General features: G+C 44.1%; 1 protein-coding gene across 3 annotated transcripts in view; it reads right to left on the bottom strand.

The window, feature by feature from the left end:
- The window catches only part of PPP3CA (protein phosphatase 3 catalytic subunit alpha), a 201431-nt gene extending 176971 nt beyond the window's left edge, over positions 1-24460 (bottom strand). For all 3 annotated transcript variants that reach the window (XM_086612602.1, XM_086612601.1, XM_086612600.1), the window contains exon 1: positions 24403-24460. In XM_086612602.1, the coding sequence (XP_086468728.1) occupies positions 24403-24460 (58 nt within the window). The remainder of the gene's footprint in view (positions 1-24402) is intronic.
- Positions 24461-25794: the final 1334 nt, after the last annotated feature.

Below are 25794 nucleotides of genomic sequence, written 5' to 3'. Positions count from 1 at the left end.
CCTCAATCTCACTGCTGCATTCATAAACAGCAGGGATTATTTTTAAAAGACACAAGAGGCTAAGCTCTGCACACAGCTAGAGAAAAGTTCTGCTAGAACAACACTGGTAAGGAGATTTGCAAGGAAACTTCCCTAATCAGGGACAAATGTTCCTGTGCAAGTGCAGCTCTGCATCACTTAAAGACTTTCCTCACCTAGAAGAGAGATTTCCGTACAAATACAAAAAATACAGAATATGGGATTTGAAAGGCAAATCTAGATTATAGTACTTCTACTTACTCCTTTACTGATTTTAGAAAATGCTTATGACCTTCCTTCTTAGACTTCATCTTTGGAGAACGTCATAGTCCATGAACTATGTTTGGTCCTTTAAAAAGCTGAAGTGTTCAACCCAAAGAAGTCTTTCAAATAAGTTACTGCAGTTTTTCAAATACACAAAAGCCACTAAATGGGACAAGCACATCCATAGCTATACTTCATGACCTCCAGATGCAATCTCAGATGTTCTACAAAGTACTCTTATGATTCTTCATTTTAGAACAGATATTTAACAGTGACTTTAGTTAGTTAATTAGTTGTTCTGACTTTTGCCTTGCATCACAGATGAAACTGCTGTAAGTTTTAAGCATCAGCTAATGAGCATTTTCATGTTGGAAAGGGAAAAAGAGGATTAGAAGACTCTAAGCTTCTCATTTCTTTCCTTCTTCTACAGAGAGAAAAACACTTCTAACTGGCACAGAGGCTTTAAAGAATCCTACAGCACAGAGGGTATCACAGGCCCTTCCCACCCTTAGGAAAGAAGTCCCCTGACCTGACTATGTTACAGAGATCGTGGCAACAGCACCAGAAATGCCAAAGCTGCTCTGTCTGGATGGTGGGTGACTACAGAAGGAAGCAGGCCACCAGCAGTGTCTCCTCCTCTCACATGGAGGGCAACAGCAACCAAGACATCCTCAGCAAGCAGAGGTGACTGGTATTGAGTCATTCACAAACCCTGGGCAGTCACCCTCCATTCCCTCCAGAAGGATAAGTGGCAGCAGAATTTAAAACATACGTTTTTTACAAATTATAAAATCAAAAGGATTTCATGGTTCAAGCAAAGCAAGAGAAAATAGATTTCAGAGGTGTTCCTAGTGTTCTGTACCACCACGGTAAACCAAGAGGATGACAAAGTTCAAAAAAAGAACTGTAACTTTTCTATTAATCAGCAAGACATCATGAGCTGAACAAGACCTGGCAACACCATCAAAACCACATCATTAAGTTACTGAACAAGCGCTCCGCACGTGGCTTCAGGCGAGACCCTGAGAACACAGGTCATCTTCCAGCCTTTGCGAGAAAATGTCAAGGGTTGTATCTCCCTCTCAGCCAAGACACCATGCCTCTTCATTACCCCTTCAGCTGACCACGAAGCAGCAAACGAGATGTCAGTGGGAAAAAGCTTTCTGATCCATCCTCACTTCTACAAACTGACCAAGTAACAGACTCCGGCTTCTCGCAGATGTTTGCGCACGCTACATGGAAACCCTTCTTCTAATCATTCTGAGGGGATGCTGAAACTTTTACAGTTGCTGGAAACAACTCCTGTAAGACACTGGATTATATAATTCTGGGAAAAAATAACTAGCCTTTTAAGAACAAAAAAAAAAAAAAAACCAAGAAAGAGAAATCTTGGTATTTCAATTTGAGTTTAAGATCGCCAATATATTTAATTAGCCTGTCTCGAGACCACCCATACATGACTTTGTGATTTATTTGAGAACTTACCATCACAGACAAGTAAACTCTGGCTGGCCTCTTGAACTAATTTAGAATTAAACACTTTATTTTCATAGAACTTAGTCAAGATAATTTACCACCAGCCATTTAGAGAAACTGTTTACGTTAATAGAGATAAGGCAAACAGTATTTACCAGCCCTTAAGTGAATTTCCTCAGACCTCTATAAACTGTTAGGCTTATCTGATACATTAAGACAGGACTGACTGCTGATACAGGGAGCACTGCGGCCGACTCGCGTGCGACACGCTATAAGGAGCTGGGGCTCTTCAGCCATACTGCAAATCAGTGTCAGTGAATAACTGGAAAAAAAAATAAAAAATAAAAGGCTGCATTTGCCACTTTAACAAGCTGGCTTGATAACAAGTCTAGGAAGTGAGAAGACTCAGCTGTAAGCTGGCCACCCGTTCCTTTAAGCCATCCTACCTAGCCGCTGCCCTGCACACTCTGCAGCCAGGCTGCTGCTTCTTGCACAGATATCCATCCACCTGATGGCTTTTATGGGCTATTACATTAGTTGAATTAAAGGTAAAATACAGTATCCATACAGCTAAAGCAAATTCTTTATTAGACAAGACTGAAGAGAGTTGTCCATTTCCACCTAATGCCAGTCCAGCACACGGAGACTTAGGAATACAGCTCCGGTATGAAAGACTGAAAAACTTCTATATGACTAGGAGTGATTTAGAGAAATATCCACAAATAATCCCTTCTGCTCGCTTTCAGCTGATGGTGAGTTTACATGGAAAGCCAATTTATGCATAAAAATAACTGTAAAAGTGATGTATATAGAAGGATCTCATCCTAGAACTACACAACCTGCCTTTTTTACTTTTGTATACAAACATCCCCAGAAGGACAATACTCCTGACAGCCCACTTGAGCTAGAACGCTGTTATGAGAATTTAATTTGTTCCTCTTTTGTAACGACTAAAATGAAAGCAGTCTCCCATATATTTGATCTGACTTTCAGTACGTGCCAGAATTAGGTATTTTTCCAAAAGCCTTCTGACACCAGATCTCAAAGAATGCCAACCTGTCAACACACTTTGTTTCCTTTGTCTTTCAGATCATGTCACAAATAAACACGGTTTATTTAAAAAGAAAAAGAAAGGGGGGGGAGTGTCAAAGGACAGAAGTGGAAGGAAAGATAAAAAAGGACAGAGTTTCTTCCCTGGGCAACGACACCTCTCCTGCAAGCCAGCATCTCTAACCCACAGAATGAGCTGTTCTGCAAACAGACAGGATGAATCTTCATGGTCCTTCTTTTCATTAGATGCACAAGTCACAAGCCATTATGAACAGCAATATCGATTTTTGCTTGAATCGCAAAACCACTTTTTTAATCGTTGCTACCTGCTCAAGGTAAAACCATGAAAAATTACTTCTTAGTTGCCCTCCCTGATGCTGTGAATTTATTAGGCTTTCAATTTGTAACAATGCTTTCTCCCTCTGAGAAGCTGAGAGCAATATATTCTCTATACACAGCTCTTCTACGAATTTCACATAGGTTTTCTTGGTGGAGAAAAATCAGCACAGGAGATACAGATTTCATTTGCCCCAGGAAAGTATGTATTAGAGAAAACAAGGCCTTTTCTTTCCAAAATTTTAAGAGGCTTTTCAGAGGGTATTTGTCTTAAATTAGTCATTGCTATATAAAAATAAAGAACTGCAAACTATACCGGGATCCAACCAGTTTTCAACGGTCGTGATAATCTGTATTTGGCTGAGTGCCCAAGAACATCCTCAAGGTCTGAGGATATACCAGAGTAACACACACACACACTGTTTTAAGACACAACAAAACCTTTGGAAAGTTAAGTGACTGTACACCTGAGCCGTTGTCTGAATAAGACATTTTGGCCTCTCACATTTACTTCCCAATGCCAGAGAGATTCTGGATTTTGATAAAGTTTGATCGGAGAGAGGAATCAAAACCAAAAGGTGCTGTGAAAGCAACAGACTCTTAATATACACTGTAAACCTTTAAATATCGTGCTGTGAGCAGCTCAACTCCTTTCCATCCACAACAGTTCAAATGAAGTTATTAAAATGTAGCAAGTATTCCAGTTAAAAAATGAGAGGTGAAAGGAGAAGCTGTGACCACTCTGGAGGAGAGAGAGGAGAGATCTGCTACTGAAAACACAAGGACAACTGACTGTATTTAAAGCCCAGGATTCACCATAATCATTCATATTCTGATTTAAAGATTAATCCTTGCTTTGGTTCTGGAATCCCAGTTGTGGAGAGAAGGATCATGTACCTGGAGGAGGTGGGGGCGAGGAGGAGGAAGGCACAGAATAGACATGTTCTGATTTAAACAAGAGGCAAAGCAGCACAAGGAGGACACAGCCTCATCTACCAGACCAAACACTTTCATCATACAGGTAGCACTATTTTGGAGCAATATTGATATAACAGACTGGGGCACCAGCTTCCAAACCAAGAGACTAAGATGCCATTCCTGACTCTGCTGCTGGCTTCCTGCAAGACCGCGGGGAGGTCCCAGAGCAGCTGTGGATACAGAGAGGCAAGTTAAGTTCTTCTCTGTCTCAAAGAATGAAAAAAAAAAAACACACCAAAACCACAACACAAAAACAGCTTGTGTGTTACCAAGAGTACCTGCACGGCAAAATACCATTTTGATTGTCATTTACTTTCATGTGTGTTGTCATGCAACAAACTTGAGTAACCCACAACGCATTTTCAGAGAGAAAATTTGCTGTGGATCCCAGCACGTGTTAACTCCCACTGGGGCCACCTGAACCATTTCTCCTTTCAGTAACTCCCACTGAGAACAGGAGGAGGATGCTAACACACAACAGTAACAAGAAGAACAAAAAAAACCCACAAACCAGTAACATAGCCGCTTCTTGGCCTGGGCTCAAGTGAAAACCATCAGAAAAGAAAATTTGTTGGTAGAGAACAAAATATTGTATTGCCCCTGCTTTCCACTCTTCCCTCCTCCTGTACATTATCCCTCCCTGCAGCACTTTTGCTAATGTCATGATGCAACTCCCCTCCCATAAAACACCTGAAAACGTGAATAATAGTCCACAGACCAATGTGAAGAAAGACGCTCATAACAGTCATTTAAATTTATAATATAGGATTTTTTTTAAACAAAAGTCAAAATAACCAAAGGCTAGAGAGGCAAAGTGATCCTTAGTTACACATCCCATGAGCCAATAACCATTAACTTCATGGGGAACGAACTACGTGTCTGAGTGAAGTTATGCCCAAGATATGTTTGTAGCACGTGATGAGTTTTTGGGGTGTTTATTTGGTTTTACACTTTAAGGGTTTAAAAAAAAAAAACCCAAACAAACAATTTCTGGTAAATTTATTGTAAGAAAAATACAAGTCTATATTGGATTAATTTCCTCTTGAGCAGAAGATAAGGGATTTACGACAAATCTTCCTGGCTGTTTTACAAGGCACAGGAGTGAACAGAACAGAAAAGGACACAAAAGGAATATGACCGACCTCACTGCACTTTGCTCCTGGGAGGAGTAGTGGGCTTGTTTCCACTATTCTTTAAGAAACCCTTGAAGTAGTTAATGTACATAAACATACAGGAGATGACCTTTGCGGGAGGGGACTGGACTCCCAAAAAAAGCCTGCAAACCAAAAAATTCTCAGACAAAGGTGAAAAAAGCAAACTTAAAACCTGTTAGGGAAGACAGACCGCCCAGCCCGGCAGTGCAGGCCAGGTGAGTCAGCCAGGCATGAACGGAGAAGCCCTCAGCTCTGAAGGAAGACAAAAGCTACACGGCCACATACATGGGCATGATTTGTTTCTATCGATATTTGTTTACTCTTCACTTCTTGTTCTTTCATCATCCTTCTTGCCGGAGAACCTGAACCGAATTAAACAACAATCAGCATCTGTAATGGGAGGTCTGAACTTTTTGCCTTTCCACAGAAAGAGGCAAGCAAAAAGAGCTTTGCTTTGGTAGGAGTTACATCAAACCATCTAGATTTTAGACAGACAATAGACTGCATGAAAAAAGGAAAGGTCAGAGATAAGCATGTCTTACCCAGGTGCACAGAGCATAAGATCTAGGACCATCCTTCACCCCAAGGGAAAAAGAAGGACTTTTGCCCAGAGAAGCTGTGGCTGCCCCATCCCTGGAAGTGTTCAAGGCCAGGTTAGATGAGGCTTTGGGCAACCTGGTGTAGTGCAGGATTTCTCTGCCCATGGCAGGGGGGTTGGAACTAGATAATCTTTAAGGTCCCTTCCAACCCTAATCATTCTATGATTCTATGACTTGATTCCACAACTTCAGCCTAGCAATAAAGCAAAATCCATACCCTCTCACTGTGGGTATTTCCCTTGCGCCCGAGAAGCAGAACCACTTACAAAAAAAAAAAATTTTGGACCTCTAGGCTCCAGCATAAAAGATTCTCCAAGACTCCAAGCAAGGAGCAATCCAAGAGAGAAGTTTCTTTGCTTGTCGCTGGGTGGGCACGTTCTTTGACACTGACTCCTCCTGAGCAGGCAACAGATGCCTGGCAATCCAGTTACAGGACAGCATCATCTATTAGTGCCACCAAATCCTCTCCAGTTTCACACCCTGGACTCAACCCAAGATACGCCCATTTTAAAATACAAGATTCAATTAAATGAGTCCGTAGTCAGGGTTTAGGCTTTCGGTGAACTTTGCCAGTCAGGCAGGAAATATTAGAGCTGCAATAGTTTTGGGCTACCTTATTATTTCCCTTTGGATTGACTATCAGGGTCTGAAACATGAAGGAGAAGTTGCCTCTACAAAGCACTGGCTTTTTCAACCAAGGATGGCACCAACTGTCCCCAGCTCTTGCACGCAACAGAAGAGAAACGCATTGGACTGCCAAGCCTTGCACTGAAACTCCTCCGCGTCTCGTACCTACTGAGATAACACAGGCGGATGGTTATTCGTAGGTTGGTCTCAGCCATTTGAGGTGGCCTTTCAAGCACAGAGGCCTTTCCAGGATTTATCCCCCTGCTGCTTGATTCCATTTGCTGGATCCATAAAAAGGTTTGAGTCTCTTGACAGACAATCCCTGATACAGAATTTGGCAGCTTCTGTAGACACTTGAGAGTTTGGGTTTGGCCTGTGAAACGCTTCAAATTTTGCACAATCGCTCCTTCCTCCTGCTCATTTCACTAGGATATTTTTTATAAGCAAACCTCAGAGGGGAGATAAAGAAGTTTGTATTTTATTTGTTTCTGCCAAACATCTCAGGTTAAAAAACGAAAAACAAGAATAGGAGACAAACCAGGCTGTAAACTTGAAAGGCAAAAATACAGAAGGCAGCTACAGTATGTGCGTATCTATAAGAAGTTTTACAGTCATCACAGCATTGTAAATATTTCAAGTACCCCGATTACAGAAGTTGACGACATGCATTCCAGTCATCACGACTTTCTTGGTATAGAAGAAGGGCATGACATTAGACAGGCCATATTAACACAGGTTTTATGGCAGCTAGGTCACCAAAGCAAGAAAACGTCTTTTTCCGTGAGGAGTCCAAGTTTGCATATTAAGAAAAAAAAATAGTCATGTACAGATGCATACATTTTTCTAAGGTGTTGATTCTTCTGTGCGCGTGTTTTTTCGGGTTTGGTTTTTGTTTTGGTGTTAGGGTTTTTTTTAAAAAAAAGAATTGAAAGGCACTCATTTGGGTTCACTCGGCAACAAATTCATTCATTTTCAGTAAGATTTAGCAGCCTGGGACCTAAGATTTTTCTGAGGTGAAAAAAGGCAAAAAGTTTACTAAAACATCAGAATCTAGCCAGTACACAGCACAAAATATTAACAGTACTGCCTCTGCAAGACCTACCTGGGCACACAACTACACACAGTTGTTTCCCCACCTAAACAGGAAGTTAAAGGCTGAAAATGGAATTGGGGGGGTGGAGGTTCAAGTAGAAAACTTTTAACACTTACCTTTCCCTTATACACTGGCTCTGGTTCAAATATCGCCTCTTCTGGTGCAACACCAGTGAACCAAAAACAGGTACACATGCGCAGACTGGGGATGCTGCTCTATCAGAAACAAACTAGCAGCACATCCAACATTCACCACTCAGTAGCAAACATCCAAACTTTTTCTATTTCCCATTCTGAAGTAAAGGTTGGAAGCACGTGTTGGTATCAGCAAGAGGTTTGTAGGATGTTACAGTCCTGCCACATACAAACATACCAGCTATATGGACCTGTTTTCTTCTGGTGGTTTCTTTCAAGAGAAACCAGCCCCTCGATGGAGGCTTCTACAGCGTAGCAGATATGCAAACATGAATAAACAAATTACTATCCTCTTTGGTTCATTTATCACACTCAGCACTCCTTGATAGAGAAAGTTAATACCAAAGGGGGAGATTTCTCCTTTGAATTACTCAGCTGTAACGTTTACACTAAATAGCACAATTCCCAAGTACAGTGTTCCAGGGTGAGCCTGTACAAAAGCCATTTTCTTCTTTAACTGAAAAATGCAAAAGCAGGGCCTCCTAGGTTTGTAAAAAAATATTTGCATCATTATCAGTATGGCAGTAAAGCAGATGGAAAGCATAAAGATAATCTTCATATAGATGCTGATGAAGAAAAGGAAAGGTGATTCAAACTCCACTTGTGTTTGTCCTTAGCTCCGAGCAGCATCTTTTCTCACTGCTGTTGTGTACTGCACCAGGATTAAATTCAGCCTGTTATTCTCCTCAGGCTTCTACAGCATGGAAAAAGTTTCAGAGCTAGCCCAGCCTGCTCCTCTCAAGGTCCCTACTACACCAAAACTTTAAGACTCACCTTACATCAGATAAATCTGACAAAGCTTGGCGAATGCTCATCAACAAATACAATTTTGTATGTCCAGGAGGTAAAAAAAAACAAACAACAACAAAACAAACAAAAACCCCAGACACAAACCTCAAAAAATGCCTTCAGCAAGGACTCCAGCAATGAAATGGTTGCCATCTATTATTCCCATGTTTGTAGACTATTGTTTAGATATGCACCATCATGCTTTTTTTTTAAAAAAGGTAGCTTTTCTGAAAGACTGATGCTCAGGTGGGAAGGGGAACACTTTGAAAGGAATGGTTTTCACCAAAATAATCCATAATACTGGATTTACATAAACTCAAAGGTAATTCACTCTGTAGTTAATACACAGTTGTGAAAGGATTTTGTAGCATTCTCTGGCTAGACACGCCATATGATCTCACCGACTCTTCAAGACCACTCGGCTGCTCTGCACATCAGAAAAAAACATTATTACTGCCACCAGTTATCTTTGAACAAAGATAAAACCTGCATTTTTCAAGCCAAAAATATTCCTGCTAAACCTTTAGGGAGGCAGCTGAAATTCTGGCCTTGCATCAAGGCACGGAAAGAATCCACTGCCCTCCCACAGTCCTTTATTTTCTGGGAATCACAACAGAAACAGGATTTAGTTTTGCCAGTTTTGTTATATTAAGACTTCAGGCAAAAATTTTAGATGCCTTATGAAACTATGGTAATTTGTTCATATTTGCTGATAAAATTACTTATTAGAAGTAGCTTGCATCACAGGTTCACATAAAACATGTCACAAACTGAAGTCAGCTTTTAATCTTGCCCGATATATCGGAGCATCAGGATACAGAAGATTCTCAACAACAAATCTCAGCATCATATACCTTCCCTCATAAAGACATACGTTAACAGGTACATGACAACTTTTCCTCCATAGTCACTCTCAAGAAGTTTTTCATTAATATAACCCATTGAAAACGTTTTCTCTGGTGACTTATTTCTGACTATGACAGGTGCCCACTGTGCTATAAAGCCTTCCCTTTGCATGGCCTGGACCGGAGCAGGAGATGACGGCGTAACCGTCAGAGCTGCTCAGGAAGAAGCACTCTGCAGCACAGCTGGAAGGGGTATTCCTGAAATACCCATTCATGCTTCAGGTAAGTGAACATAGGCTATTAACAGCACCGGCAGGTTGCTGGGCTTTCTCAGTTGCTCTTCATTCCCACCTACTCCAAGCTTCTTCAGCTCCTTTGGTGCATTTAGTTCCCAGGAACATCCTTCCAGTTCATGGTATCTCAGTTCAATCCGCCTTTTTCTTTCTTTTGAGTACCTTTAAGGCAACTCTTCAACACCCCACTTGCCTTTTTGCAACCAGAAGTTCTCCAGAACAAGGGACCATTTGACATACACTTTTCTAATCACAAGTAGCAAAGATTTATTAGCTGCACTATCAAGTTCTTTTCCCCGTTGCTGTTCAGTATGTCACAATGACAGAAAATGCATTTAGAATCATAGAATCATAGAATGGTTAGGGCTGGGAGGGACCTTCAAAGGTCATCTAGTCCAACCCCCCTGCAAGGAACAGGGATATCTCCAACTAGATCAGGTTGCTCAGGGCCTCATCCAACCGGGCCTTGAACGTCTCCAGGGATGGAGCATCCACCACCTAAATTTAAACTTCTTTCAGAGGGATGCAGGTTACCCCAGGTTTTTATTATAAAGTATGATCTATATGAGCATCAAGGCAGTTCACACTTCAAATCACAGCCTCTGTCTATCATTTTCCTCAAACGTATCTAGTCAACTGAGCAACCCTGGCAATTGTATTTTCACTACAAAAAAGAAAATTAATCTGTTAGCCAGATTAACTATCCATGAAGGTGATCCCACTTGAGAACTTGCTCAAAACTTCTAGTGTGGTAGCCCTACTAACTTTTCTGAAGCAGTCAGCATACTTTTGTTCCACTCAGACTCTTCCCAAGCTTATTTCCATTCCCTGTTGCTCACACCAAGAGATTCCCTTATCACAGGTTTGATTTTGCTTTCACACATGCAATATTCAGGTGTTTCCTAGCCAACTTTACAGGGCAATGTGCATCTTCAGAGGGAAATAAAAAAGCATCAGAAAGCAGCAAAGAAAAACAACACGCCAGAGAGTATTAGAGCTGAAAGACAAAAGCCATTTATCCGTACTACAAATTCCAAAGCTTTTTAACTGATTGCCATCACCCTCAGTTTTAATGGTCATGCCACTATGGAAAAATAAGATGAACCAAGGACTAGTAAAAGATAATGACTTCCTTCCAGTAACTACAAAATGGACATTTCTGTTGGTCATCTCAGAAGCATTAGTAATAACTATAAAAAATTCATATAAAAGCTCTTTTTTTTTTTTCATTTTTATTACCATTGCCCAAAGCAAAGTACAGGGGACAGACTGTCCCTGTTTCAAGGTACACCAAACTCTGGAGCTATACGTGAACAGGAGATTGAAACTTGTAAAGAGTGATCTAAGCAAATGTTCTGTCAGTAACATATCATCTATAAATGGATGAGTCAAATAAACGTACAATTTCCCAATGCAATGTATCTTGCTGCTATTTCAAAATTAAGAATTTTTATGGTGGATCCTCATAATCACACAAAGCATCCTTCCTGTAAAACATCTCATTAGCAGACATAACCTTTCATTTTTCAAGGCAGATTTCTGTATTTCATGTTTGGTCAAGAGGCCTGTGAATTGATAACCAGTGCTTTAATTATCCATTTAAGAGTTCAGGAAAAGATGATCACAGAATGGTTGAAACTGGAAGAGACCTCTGGAGGTCATCTAGTCCGACACCCTGCTCAAGCAGGGCGACCTAGAGCCAGCTTTCCAGGACCGCGTCCAGATGGCTTTTGAACACCTCCAAAGACGGAGACTCCGGAACCTCCCTGGCCAACTTCTGCCAGTATCTGAAAACAAGAAAATTCACTTACTGTGAGAGTTGTCAATTTGTGCCCATTACCTCTTGTCCTGTCACCGGGCACTACTGAGAAAAGCCCGATTCCCCCTTCTTCATATTTTCTCCCACCAAGTATTTATACACATTGATGAGATCTCCCTGAGCCTTGTCTTACCCAGGCCCCAGCTCTCTCAGCCTCTCCTCATATGACAGATGCTCCAGTCCCACAGCCACCTTTGTGGCCCTGCACTGGACATGTTTCGGAGTGTCCATGTCTTTCTCATCCTGGGGAGCCCAGAACTGGACCCATCACTCCAGGCGTGGCCTCACCAGCGCTGACGAGAGGGGAAGGATCACCCACCTCCATCGACCTGCTGGCAACACTCCTCTTAACACAGCCCAGGAGGCTGTTGGCAACCTGTTCTCTAAGATGACCTAGAAAAACTCTGTCTCCTTCAAGTCCCATAACTCCAGGGCAGAGGGGAAGTCTAATACACATTCAGAAGTACCATAGCAACAGGATTATAACCAAAAAGATACCTGCAGAGTAACCTTCTGACTGACGGTACTCCTAAGATTAGCTTAAGTTACACAAACAACACCCTACAGTGAGTCTGTCTGTGACAACAGGATACAAGATGTGAGGTCAATACTGTACAAAGATCCACAGACATTTAAAACTTTGGTCAATGACGGTGATATCCCCCCCTCCTATGTGGTAAACACACAGTATTTACATGTGAGGTAGGGGTCACCTGAGATTCAGAGCTCCAGGGAAAGAGTAGTACCTTGTTAAAAAGGATAAGAGTGTGCTATTCCCTACGGAGCAAGTTCTTTATACATATAAATTAACTTTTATTTACATTTAGATTTCACATAGAAACTATGAGATATGCAGCAACTGCAGAGTGTCCAGCAAAGGGCCACTAAGACAATTTAGGGACCAAGGCATCTCCCCTATGAGGAAAGGCTGAGAGCTGGGGCTGGATCAGATGACCTCCAGAGGTCCCTTCCAACCTCAACCATTCTGTGCTTCTGTTAAGCTGTCAGAGCTCATATTTTTTAACTGTGACTGAGAAAGGGACTTTGATATATCATTCATAAAAATCAAGGATACATTATTCCTCCAGCAAAGTGGCAAGCAGAAGGTTAAACGATGAAAAAAAAAAAACCACACCCATACCTGCTAAGGTAGCCAACAGACCAGAAGTTAAAACCAATCTCAACTGAAATGAATGCAGGTTCATCCCCTTTTGCAGTACAAATACTTTTTTTTTTTTGAGTTAGAGATTAGCATGAATCATAGAATGGCATAGGCTGGAAGGGACCTTAGAGATGATCTAATCCAACCTAGTTCAGTCTTTCCTCCCTCTACCAAAAGCAACCTCATCTCAGTAAGCTCAGAAGATAGCATCTTAAAGTCCTTCTCCCCTCCTTATTACCGATAACATAAAGACAAACAACTCAAAAGTTGTTACAGTTAACAGAAACTGTAAGCACTTTGTCGCAGGAAGGTTTTTTTAAAAAAAGATGCAGAAAGATCATTCACTGATAATCTCGGCCAAACTTAGGGTTATACACACAGAGGATGTGAGTAACTAAAAATCTCACCAACTGCCTTTGCCAGTTCTCTGCTTGTTGACAGCGCCAAGCTCCCTGGTAGCCAGCGCACAGCCTCCCGCCCCGCTGCTGCACGGACACCTCCTGAGCCAACAGAACTCCTTAGGCAAAGCACTCCTGAAACAGCTCTCTGCTTTTGATTTCTGAACCAGACAGAATTCCCCACGTAACGCTTCCCTGCGGCGAACACACAATATCCCTGCCCGCTGTGCTCTCCACTTCCTCTTCCCCACCTCCCCAGCCGTACGCCCACTGTACCACATTACGCCATCCGGCCCCCCAGGAGGAACCGCAGACCCCAGCGCTCGCGTGGCACGCAGCGGCACGTCTCTCGGGAGAGAAAAAGATGCTCCTACGCAGATGTGGGACGCACGTCTTCAGTACTACCAGTGTGATTTTAATACCAAGACTTAATCTATTACACCAGAATAATAAGTTAAACAGATTTTATTTAAGGTAACCCAGATGTGTTTGTCACCGAAGGAAACTCATTTGTAGAAGAACACAGAAAAAAAATCCATACGTGAGAAAGGCTCCTGCTTGTTTTTATGAAAAATAACCATATATACACGGAAAACATTTTAGACTACACTTCGGAAGCCACGGCAACAGAACAGCAAACCATTTCTTGGGAAATCAGCCACCTCCAAACAGACAAGTCCCTTTTCACTCGCAAAATGAGAGCGCTGCAAAGCACAAGTGCACTTTGCTCCGCGCTAAAACAAAAGCTAACGCTGCCCTGTCCTAAGCTGCGCAGGACCAGCGATAACAAAGCGGTTTAAACCAAAGAGAAACCATCCCCTGAAAAGGAAGGCCAAAATTCTAAGTCCTAGAACGACGACCTGATTCACAGTTTACCCGAGTTAATGAAGAGGCTCCAACTCCCGCAGATTTCAGCGGGTTATGAAACAGGTCCTGCAGGGGGAAACGTTCCAAGTCACAAACAGCAACGCCGTGTTTTGATACCCAATTGCCACCACTGCCTATGAAGTAATCCCTGGTGTAAAATAGAGAACAAATACAATAATCTCACTTTCTCATTTTAAAAATGGCATGAAAGGAACAATAAAAGAAAGTTATTGAGGAGAACTAGATTGTTCCCAGCTGTTATCATAAAATACTACAGCTGTTCCTGTCATTGTAGCTAATGACCACTTGCACTTTTTCAAAGACTGTAACACAGTATGACCATTGTAATCTACATCAAACCAAAACTTGGCAAGCATCATGGAAAAAAAGACTAAAAAATCATTTAAATTCTCTTTTTTTTAATTTTAGATTTCTGTTCATGGGTTGTTTTTTTGTGTTTGAGGGGATAGGAAGGGATTTTGTATGAATGGTTCTGCATTCAAATTGTCAATTATATCAAACTACTTAAAAAACAATGGTAAATAAATGGTATTAAATTACTAAAATCGTCTTTTCCAGTAATAAATGCAGAATCCAGCCAAAAAAAATCCCAAATTCATTGTTGAAGAGCAGTGTGCTGAGTAAAACTATCTCAAGTCTGAAGTGGATGACGCAACATCTTTTCTCTGGAGCCTACAAGAGAGCGGGCTTCCCCATCTGGAAGCTGGTAATTGTTTTGTTAACTGTATGACACGTGAACCAAATCAGATTTTTCATCAGGATTCAAATTCATAAATGTAAAGAAAAAGTTAAAATAGAAAAACACCACATATATTGATGCAGAAAGAATTTTCGGATACAACACACTCTACTGGAGCATTACTCCTTGACAGATGGAGAGAAAGCTAGGGGAAAGCACGTATTCCCAGAGAAAATCTCCCCAGAAGCTGGAACATACTATTTCAAGTAATTTCATGTCATTTCTGGAGAAAATGCATGAGTATATACTCCTCTCTAGCCATGTGCCTTCCCCTCCAAAAATCATCCATAAGACCAAAAAGAAGTCACAAGCTCCTGCACTGTTTTGTTTTTTTTTTTTCTTTTTCATAGTTACTGAGGAAATCACTCATTTGAGGAAACCAGAATTCATTTTACCAGTTTCTCCACTTCAAGACAGAAAAACACTTCCAGAGTAATTCCAAACACTTCAGAAAGACTACCACACCTAATCATACACAGCACACACCCATCTTCATAGGAACCCACCTGGGACTCAATAACAAGTAGCAAACACAGCCGCAGCAAACGAACCATAAAAATGAAGCATCCCTATCCAAAGGAAGAGAGAAATAATAGCTAAACATGTACTTATGATCAAGCACAGCAAGGGAAAACGTGTTAGAAGCTGAGTCTCTCTTTCCCACCTTGCACTATATCTAGATCACAAAGGCTTTCTTCCCAAACGATGGTGACTTCAAAACATGAAGGACTCAGGAACTTTGCCTTATCCGGCCACACAATTACTGAGCTGTCACTATCAGCAAGTTAGAAAAAAAAAAAAAATTTACTATCTACCTTCAAAGACACTTGCAAAAGCTTAAATTAAAAATTAAAATCTAATCACACGCTAAATTAGGCCAAAAGCCCGTAGTTTGGATTGTATTAATTAAGTCTATTGCACAACGCCCAGAGTGAGCGTTAAAGAGTTCGTAGCATCACATCTGCGTAACCCATTACGAACACATGTTATTCTCACCATTCCAATCAGAAGTTCAAAGTGCACTTCCTTTCTTGTGGCAACACTGTGCAGGCTTGACGTTTTTGTGTAATTAGCAAGTATGAGAGCCAACGTTACAGCAGAATTTGCTCCGCAGCAGGTTAGTTACACTTTTTTGCTCCACTCCATCAGTTCTACATCGTGCAAGTCAGGACGACTCAAGGAAAGTATTTTGGCCAACATGAATCTGATGCAATAAACTGCCTAAGCTGCATGCCTTGAAAAGATGGGATGAAAAAGAAAATAATATGGTGTAGAATACTGACATTTTTATACTGATACTTGTCTCCATCAATATATACTTAAATTCATTCCATAACTTCTCAATTTTGAAAGCCCTGTAACGCAGCAGACGAATTATTTTATTAAGCCATAGACGCCTATCTGAAAGATGGAAAAATAGCTACTACTATTGCCAAGATTTAATTCAACCATATTTTTTAGCATAGTTTTCCCCTTCTTTATCTACAAAGATTTTGTTTAATCTATAGAGATTAGATTCTGCACCTCTTAGGCTCAGAGTTTAAAGTGGGGGTTTTAAAGTTCACTCATCTGTGGCGAACTTCAGGCTTTTTTCAAACATTATTACAAGCTTCACCAAATCTTCCCTTCCTTTGCTAATTAACTTGTGTCTGATGGCAAAGACACGGAAGCATGAGTGCTTATACCACCTCTCTCCTCAAGTGAGCCAAAAAGCACCACTGCCTACACTAGCCCTCAGAGCTTTTTGCAAACTATGTGAGTTAAAACTAACAGTCACCCTGTGAGTTTTCAACACGACTGGCAAGCAACCTGCAAGCAGCAGCTCAGCTGCAAAATAGAGACATCCTTCTGTGACAAGTTGGGTAGAGCTTGAGCAGCACACTGACAGTGGAGCTAGTCACTGAAAAGAAAGCTATGGAGTCAGCAGCTGGCTGCGGAATCACAACAGGAGTCTGAGGAAGAAGCAGAATATCCTTCCCCTATTCTCATGTGCTTCCCCCAGGCACCTATAGATGTACCAAAGGAAAGACTCAATGTTCAGTGAACCTCTTGCATCAGGTACATGAACCCAAATCACAGCTACCAGGCAGCACTTAGGCTGCTCAACATGACAGCAATAAGGAGAGAAAAGTTTGCAGAAATGCAGGGAAGGAATAAACAGGAAAAGAAAAGGCATATTGAAACACAAGAGGGCTAAAGTACTAAAAAAAAAAAAAAAACCCAAACAACAAAAAACAACTCGTTGAAAACAAAAGGAAGATGGAACAGATGTTCAGTACAGCTTTATTTCTAAGTAGAAAGGCATTTCAGTTTGATAATCCTCAAACTAAATGTTTTCAAAACGTCATGAAACATACCCTAAAAGGAAAAAAGCCATCCGTGCCTTAAGCACATGCAACTCCCAGACACCCAGGAATTAACTAAAAAGACCATTTTTGACCTCTCATGCCTTTCCACTCTGCTCCTTCCCCTCTCCAGCTCCAAACATAAGTGGTATTAGTTGGAAATTAGTTGGAGATTGCGTTGGCATCATAATTCAATCTTAAATAAGACAGTTACGTTCTCCTCATACAGCAGCGTTGCCATATCGTTAACATGCCTAACCCCACTTATAAAAATAGATGTCAGTTTAAAATGCCCGTAAATGACTGTCAAGGAGGTACTAACTCTGGAGGTCTTATTTCAACAGTAGCAGCTTTCTGGTGGAGGAGTAAGTAGGGCAGGAGTTAGTAGCTCAGATTTTTATCTTCAAAAGTAAAATTTACCATCATAGCACTTACTGTCTCCCTGTTTCTCCACACACGATCTTCTGCCTCTTCCTCCGTTCAAGAATTAAAGAAAAACAACAAGAACATACCTGGGGTGCAACCTCCAGCAATAAGACACAACGCGAGTGGCAGATCGCTCAGCGAGCCACGCGCCCACATGAACCTGGCTGCATGCACGCTGTAATATTTTTCAGAACTGGGATGATACTTTCCACCGTTATTGATTGAGTAGCCATAAAATGATCTTTTATGGGGGAAAGTCAAGGTAAATGACTGATTATCAGAGCAGGAAATTATTTAAGTGTTCAACTGAAGAAACATTATGCAATTTTAACTTGCATTTGACTTGTGAAACCACACACAAAAGAATATAAGAAGGCACCTTTTCATGAAGATGATTTGAAGTGGCTTTTACTTCAGAAACTTGCGGCTTCTTTTATGGCACACTTGAGAAAAGTGTTAAGCAGTATCTTTGTATCTTAAAATACTCTTAAGGAAGTACTTTTCTCCACATTCTGTAAAGCTATAAAGAGGGAACTATCCCCCACAACATGCTGCTTCAACATTACCGGGAAGATTTGTACTAATTAATATTCATATTTAAATGGAGTGCCAAATTTAAAATTATAGTCCTGCTTTTGTACTGTAAGTAGGAGCCACTCGGTAAAACAGAAAAAAGTAAAAAAAACAGTAAATATGAGTTTGGAGTATCCAAGCTACAGGTACTTATTTATTGCCATGACCCAAAATTACTTTTGATAGAAAATCCCTTTAGAAATACCAGATGAGAAGGAACGTGAGTGTTCTGGAAGTCAAGGAAATACAAATAATAATTTAAAATATCATGTTATGTAATCCAAGGTAAATATATTTTGCATTTGCTCTTCATGTCACGACCTGCAAGGAAAGCATAACCATGCAACACCTATCAACTCTAAGTGGGATGCACGCAATGGAAGCGGATACATTCAAACTGGGAACAGATAGCAGAGAGGAAACAACTGGTCTCTACAACATCCCCCTATGGAAAGTGACCTCAACTGGCTCATATTTTCCAATTAAGTTAAATGCTGACAACATCCAGCAAGAACTCCTCTTTCAAGCTTCTCACCACCACCAGTGGTATCAAAAGCACCAGCTCTCTTGCTAGGCTCAGCCCAAACCAGCATGTTACAGAAGACAGCTTTAGCCAACACGGAATTCAGAAGCACACAAGAGTTTTTAAAGCCACAAATAGTGGCTCAGCAAGCCACTTTCGTTATACAGAGCTTGAGAAAAGCCTCCCACCTCTGCAGCGCGGCAGTAACCACATCAGAAAGGCGCCCTTCAGCGTGAGCACAATTTTTTCCCTACGCCTGTACAGCAACAGACTTGCTTCCTTAATGACTAAGAGGCTCAGCAAGTTCACAAATCAAAATAAATCACCAGCTTTATTACACAAGCGTAACTGTCAAGCACTGCACTCTGGTTTTGTTTCAGTTTCTCATTACAACGTTCACGATCCCCTACAAGCGTTACACACCCGTCACAGACACATACAGGTTTGTGTAGTGCAAGAAACACACAAAGACTGCAACACCCAGGCAGCATCCAGCTGGCAGAATCCACTGGTCTTACAAGTATTAGCTTAGTTTTGACCAGGAGATAAGAACCACGTGGTTACATATATGAAAACAACATGCCAACCTCATTTTCTTTCCGAAGTGACCACGAAGCCTATGCGAGCACACTCTGTTTTCTGCTCTCAGCTGCATCCCCCATGGCTTGCTTCATGAAAGTACCCGGGGATCTGTGATTACAGAGCTACCAAAGCTGAGGTGGGAACACCCACCCCTTTGCACGAAGGTGAGAGTGGATGGAGGAGAGCAGATAAATCCCAGCTGTACCAGTGCCACCTTTCTGACGCAGCTGAAGGTGGATTCTCTAGTTAGTAACACTCCTTAAACCCAGATGCAGGCTTCCCCAGAGTGAACGAGTACATTCCAAAGTACTACAAGGATAAATTAATCACAAGGAAAAAATAAGAGTCAGCTTTCCTATGCCAACAGGAACAGCTACAAAGCAACTCCTTCTTTTCCTTCATGAGGACCAGGCAGATACTGAATCTTCAGCATCCTCAGAAGAGGGGCACGTAACCACTTAATCTACTGTCATTAGACAACTGTAACTATCCAAGTAACACTAGTCCTTGGCATACGTTTCCTAACACTCAAATTTACACCAAAATACATACCAAATTCACCAACACTGCTGACATTCAGGTCACCACACAATTACTCAAAAACCACCGAAGGGCAGCCCAGCACTTGCAGGATACACCTGTGCTGGCAAACCTGCACTTGATTCACAGACAGACACAGGCTTCTGTAATACCCTGATGCTGGATGCCAGCCTGGAGCATGAGCCCTTGGCGAGTACACACAAGCCTCCCCAGACTAATGGAAACTCTAAACTTCATTGCTAATTCCCATTATTGACAGCAATTTCACCTTTGACGAAGCTGAAATTAACCCGATGGCTAACATATTGATCACGAGGTGGCATTCATATTACATTACAAACAACTGACAGCCTGAACATTAGAAGACCATCAACAATGCCATGGTTTGAAATTCAGAGACCAGATCAGTATTTAGTTCCTTTGGCTGTTGTCAATTGTTGATGTAACTGTGTACACCTCCGCATACAACGCACAAGAGCAAAGGAAATTGCCAATGCCAAGGCAGAAGCCCGTTGAACAGCTGAGATGGAAGGATTTCATTAAAACTCCACTTCCCTTCGGACAACAAAATCAAGCAAACTCCCTCCGCCCCCCTATCAAACTACTCAAAAGTCTATAACCATCTGACCTGCCCAGAATAATCAAAACAACCCTTGTACTCAACTAACAGCACAATTTCCAAGAAATATTGCCTTTATTTCTTTGTACGACCACCCCAGTTCACTTTCAAAGTTTTTATTTAGGATTACTCTGCTTCAGAGCAGTATTTCTAGAAGGCAGTAATGCAACACTGAATATTTTGAGGAGGTCAAGTAACACGATACACAGCTTTTCCCTCCAGGTCGGTGGGGTTCAAGTCTTGCTAATGTCAGTAGTGACCAAAAGCTGTTGACATCAGACAGCTGTTATGTGACCCACGAGGAATGAGCTAGTATCCTCAGTCCAGTTTTTCCTGGACAGGTATTCCTACCTTCACAAGAACAACCAAGTCCCACTCAAGGCCAGTCTCAGGAGTCAAAAGCAGTGTGGATAAGGAGTAACTTTCTCAGTCCTGAAGGAGAACAAGAACCTAAAGACAGCTCTGGCCAGGTGAAGGCTGCATCACACCTCTAAGAAAAAAGCAAGGAATTTCAGTTTGTAAGTACATCAAGTCAGCATTTGCTGCGACAGTACGTTGTCCTGAGCCTTGATCCCGCAAACATCTGAACATACAGGTTGTTTGCAGTCAACAGACCATTCAAAGCATTGCTCCTCCACAGGATCACACAACCCAGAGAGCAAAGGTGACTTGTCTAATTTGCATCATAACATACATACCGTCTTAAGGAGAGTACAAGAGTAAATCAAAACCATACTTCTCAAACTGTAACCGCATCATCTGGACTCACATATAGGATCTTCCTTCCCTTTAATTCCACAGAACACAATTTTGTCACCTTTACCAAGAGTTAATTTGCTTCTGAAAACTTAACATTACAGACAGACTTGAATTTCTTCTTTACACTGCTCATCGTGCGGCAGTGTCGGATCTAAAAATTTCATTCCAACTGTCAAAGGCAATTGTGAACAAGCTGCATAACAGAGGTGAAAAAAGACCAAAACCTTACAAGCACTGGGGGCTCCTGAGACTTTTCCCCCTTCTCCCAAAAGCACGTTTTCTTTTTGATTCAAACCAGTCCAAGCACATTTCAGACAATTCGATAAGCAAAGCGAAACGAGTGCGAGATGAAGTCCTCACCTACGGAAACACTCCCCTACTCAGTATATTTGAGTTTTTTAAGCATGAGAAGACAAAAAAAAAGAGCCCACAGCAAGTCCCTGAAGGGGCAGCTGTCAGTCCCAAGCAATCTGCATGAAGCCACTGGAACCATAACCTCCCAAAACCCACCCCGCCGTTACGTAACGGTGCCGAGCCTGGATTTTCACCAGGCAGCCCTGATTTGCTGTTAGAAGGAGACATCTCCTGTCATGCACCAGCAAATCGAAAGGGTTTAAACAAAAAAATGTCAACCAAACACAATAAAAACCCCACGCATGCAAATAGGTGAGTTTAATCCAGAGCCTACATCCATATGCTAAAAACATTTTTTTTCCAAGTAGGGTTTTATATTATATTCTACCTTAAAAATAATTTAAAAAAAGTTGTTTTCACAGGTTATATCTCACCAACATCAAAATATCTGGTTTTCCTCTCTAAAACACCAAGGCTCTCTAGCTACTTGCACAGGTGCTTACAAGGTACCTTTTTTTTTTTTAATTACTTCTTATTCATTTAACATTGCAAGCCTATTTGAGTTGCTCATCTCCAGAAGGTACAAACCATGTCCTATAGGTAAAAAACAAAGTAATCTTTTCCTATCTCTATTATTATCACCACAAATTGCTTTCTTACTCGACTTCCTTACAGCCTACATGAAGGCAGTGTGAAGTGCCTATGATACAGCAAAGAATAACCCTATTAAAAATCAGTTTACTGTGTACTACTCTCTTCAGATGCTATTTTAAGACTTTAAAAGGATTTCAATATTTAATAAAGGCCTGAACCAGTTAAACAAATCTTCACGTCTCCAGTGAAACACTGACATTATGAGATGCCTGTTACCAGGTGAGATGGACATCCAAGCAGCACATATGTTTTGTTTTGTTTAAGACTTCAGCTCAGTTAAACAAAGTTGATTTCTGGTTTAATCGCATTATAAAAATAACTATACACACTGCTAAGTTTTTCTCAAACGTTTCTGAGACATTACATATATGAAAAATGCAGAGAGCAACTACTGATAAAACACGTTAAGGTGCACTGAAATCATTTGAGTTTTGTAAATATAGATATAATTACTATTTGTGATGAGTATTGACTTAAGCCAAAGGAAGTTCTGCCACAGTAAAGATCAAGACATTTGGTCATGTGTTAGGATCAAGGTAGATTTAAAAAAAAAAAAAAAAAAAAAGTTAGGCACCTCATAATCACAAAGAAGTCTTCCCACTAGGATGGTCATTTGTTCTTTCTACAAAAGATCAGCATCAGCTAAACATAGCTGTTTCAGGCTTCTAAAGCTCACTCTTACTGTGATATAACAGACTGACTACTTAAACAAGCAGGAAATATTCCAGATATTAGAAGATAAAGGTGAATTCCCAAGTCGTTTTTTAAAAAATTCTTATCATGCTTGTAATTACATTTCTTAAAACATCTGAAGATCTATAATTTCACTTGGAGGGGAAAAAAAAATTAAGTAAGGAGGGAAAAGCATAAGAAGGTAAGTGTAAATATAAATACAAAAATATAAATAATGTGCCTTTCTGAATAATATTTACATTGTGTGTTTACTTTTAGCGTACACTCATGTAAATACAAACGTGTATGTATTCCAAGGCCATTTCGATTCCCAGCCTCCCGGGTTCTGGAAGAACGCATACTGCCTGCATCTGTGGTTTGTGCTTTCCACCATAACACTCCCTATTGGTACTGGGGCTATAACCGAACCGGATGAAATCCACTGTATCCCAGTGTATCCAGTTATGTGGCCGGTGTAGAAAGGGGAGGAAAAAGAAACAAAAACAAACAAAAAACCCTAAACCACTGAAAACACTTCACGCATACCGGGAAATGCACATGTGCAATTTAAAACCAGTCACTACCCCAATAAATAAGACCTCGGTCTGCACCGCAAGGCACGATGTGTTGTTAATGCAAACTCCCGTTTGTTTATCCGGCCGAGGCTGGCAGCACACGCACACCTTCCAAACCGAGAAAAAAATTAAAAAAAAAAAAATCATGGAGCCGGTACGTGTTTGCGCCGAGCACCCCCACGCACATCTGCACGCACATCTGCACGCACACGCGGGTGCACGGTCCGCCTGCTGGATAACTTCACATCCACGCAGGCCGAGCCGTCAGCAAGAGACGGCGATGAAGGGAGGAGGAGGAGGAGGAGGAAGCAGCCTTCGCCGCCTCCCACAGCGCCCGCGGCCCCTCTGCGCCCACGGCCACGTCGTCCGTCCCCCCACCTGGCTCTCCCCGCCGCGGGGGCGGCCCTGCAGGGAGCGGGGGAGGATGGGGGGGGGGGGGGGGGGGAGCCGGGCGGCGCAGCCGGTCCCCCGGCAGGGGGGCTGGTTCGGCGGGGAGCGGAGCCCCGGCTGCCGGCGCGGGGAGGTTTCCGGGCATCCTGCTGCATGCGGGGAGCCGAGCGGCAGTGACAAGCGGCGGCGCAGCCTGCGGAGGGCGGGGGGGGGGGGGGGGGGGGGGGGGGGGGCTCCGGGCAGCGCAGTCCGGAGGAGGAGGAGGAGGAGGAAGGGGGGATGCCCGGAGAAGCAGGCGGGCTGTGGGAGGGAGCCGAGCCCTGCCCCCCTCTCCCCCAGGCACTGGGGCGGGTGAGGAAGCTGGGGCTCCCCCTCTCTCTCACGCCAGCCCTGTGCAGCGCCTTCAAGGCGGAGAGGGGGAGGCGGCGGGGGGGAAGAAGGGGGGGAAATGCTGCAATGGAGCGCCGGGTGGGCAGGCGAGGGAAGCCGCAAACCCTCCACCGGGGCCCGGCGCAAGCCCCCAGGCCGAGCCCACCGCTCCCAGCAGCCGCGCCGCCGGCAACCCCGCGGCACCTGCCCGGGGCGGGGAAGGTGGGGACGGACGCGACCCCAGCCGGGGGCACGGCGGCACGACCCGGCCGAAAGGGCGGCGGGGGCGCAGCACCCACCTTTCACCACCCTGTCCGTCGTCGATAACTTGGGATCAACGGCCTTATGCTCCGACATGTCCGGCGGCCGGGGAGGCGACGGGGCTCTCCCCCCTCGGGCAGGGCAGGCGCGGGCTGAGGCGGCGGCCGCCGCTGCGGTCAGTGCTCCGGCTCCTCCGCTGCGGCCGAAGTTGCCGCGTCCCGCCGCTGCTCGCTGGCTCGGCTGGGCTCTGCCGCGCGGTGCCTTCCTCCTTCGTCTTCCTCCACCCCCGTCCTCCTCCTCCTCCTTCTCTTCCTCCTCCAGTTAATTATTGCTCGCTTTCAATCACGCCTCCGGGTTGCTGAGGACGGCTCGCTCTTCCCCCCCCCCCGCCAAAGACCCCGGGCGACAACACCCGCGCCGGGCGGCTGTCAGGCAGCGCCGGCAGGAAAAGCCGCGAGTGGACGCGAGCAGCAGGAACAGCCAGGTTGAACCCGCAGCAGCCAGCCCTGCGCTTCCTTCCTCCGCGCCGCGCCGCCGGCTGCTCCGGCTCCTCCCGCGGCCGCCACACTGGATCTGGATCCGGATCCGTCTCTGCCCTCGCTCGCACCGACACCGGCCCCGGCCCCGCGGCGCTGCACACGCTCCGCGGCGCAGCCGCCGCCACCGCCCCCCCCCCCCCACCCCACGCCGCGCCGTGCCGCCCCGCCCTCCCGGCTCCCGCTCCCCCGCGCCGCCATTGGCCGCCGCCGAGCTGCCAATCACTGTCAGGTAGCCCCGCCCCTCCCGCTCCGCTCCGCGCCGCCCAGGTGCGCCGCCCGCGCCCACCCGCGCCGTGCGGACCGGCGGGGCCGCACCGCGCAGCACCGCGCAGCGTCCCGCCCCGCCGCGGTTCTCCGCGGGGCGGCGGCGCGGAGGTACCGCGGAGCCGTGGGCGGAGCGGGGAGCCCGCGTGTGGCCGCGGGGGCGGCCGCCACTTGTCACTCAACGGCGGCTGCGGCGGCCGCACGCCGGGGAACCGCGCCCGGTGGCCGCGCCTGCGTGTCGGGCCGCCCCCGCGCTGGGGCCGGGAGCGCGGGCAGGCGCCGAACCTCGGCGGCTCCAGCCGCCTGCCCCGGGGGGGGGGGGGTGGTGCCTGCCCCGGGGCGAGGCGTCACCGGCCCGGTCCCGCACCCGCACAGCCGGGGCTGGCCTGCGCGAAAGGGAAACTGCTTAAATAACGTCCTTCTCCAGAACGGGGGTTTGCAAATGTATCCGCCAGGTAAGAGACTCGTCATTAGGGATAAAAGAAAAAAATATCCATCCCCTGTAACCGATGTCTCTTGCACCTGGCGCAGGTCAACTCGCAGAAAAGGGCTGGCGTGGTTGCAGCCCTTGGCCTCGCTACTGGGGCCCGTCCAGCCCCAGCGTCTCCTCAGACTGTCCAGCAAGGA

This window comes from Tauraco erythrolophus, chromosome 5, assembly GCF_009769465.1.
Source record: "Tauraco erythrolophus isolate bTauEry1 chromosome 5, bTauEry1.pri, whole genome shotgun sequence".
Classification (NCBI taxonomy): domain Eukaryota; kingdom Metazoa; phylum Chordata; class Aves; order Musophagiformes; family Musophagidae; genus Tauraco; species Tauraco erythrolophus.
Note: the sequence above shows the minus strand (reverse complement) of the source record. Positions and strands in the feature narration are given on the sequence as shown.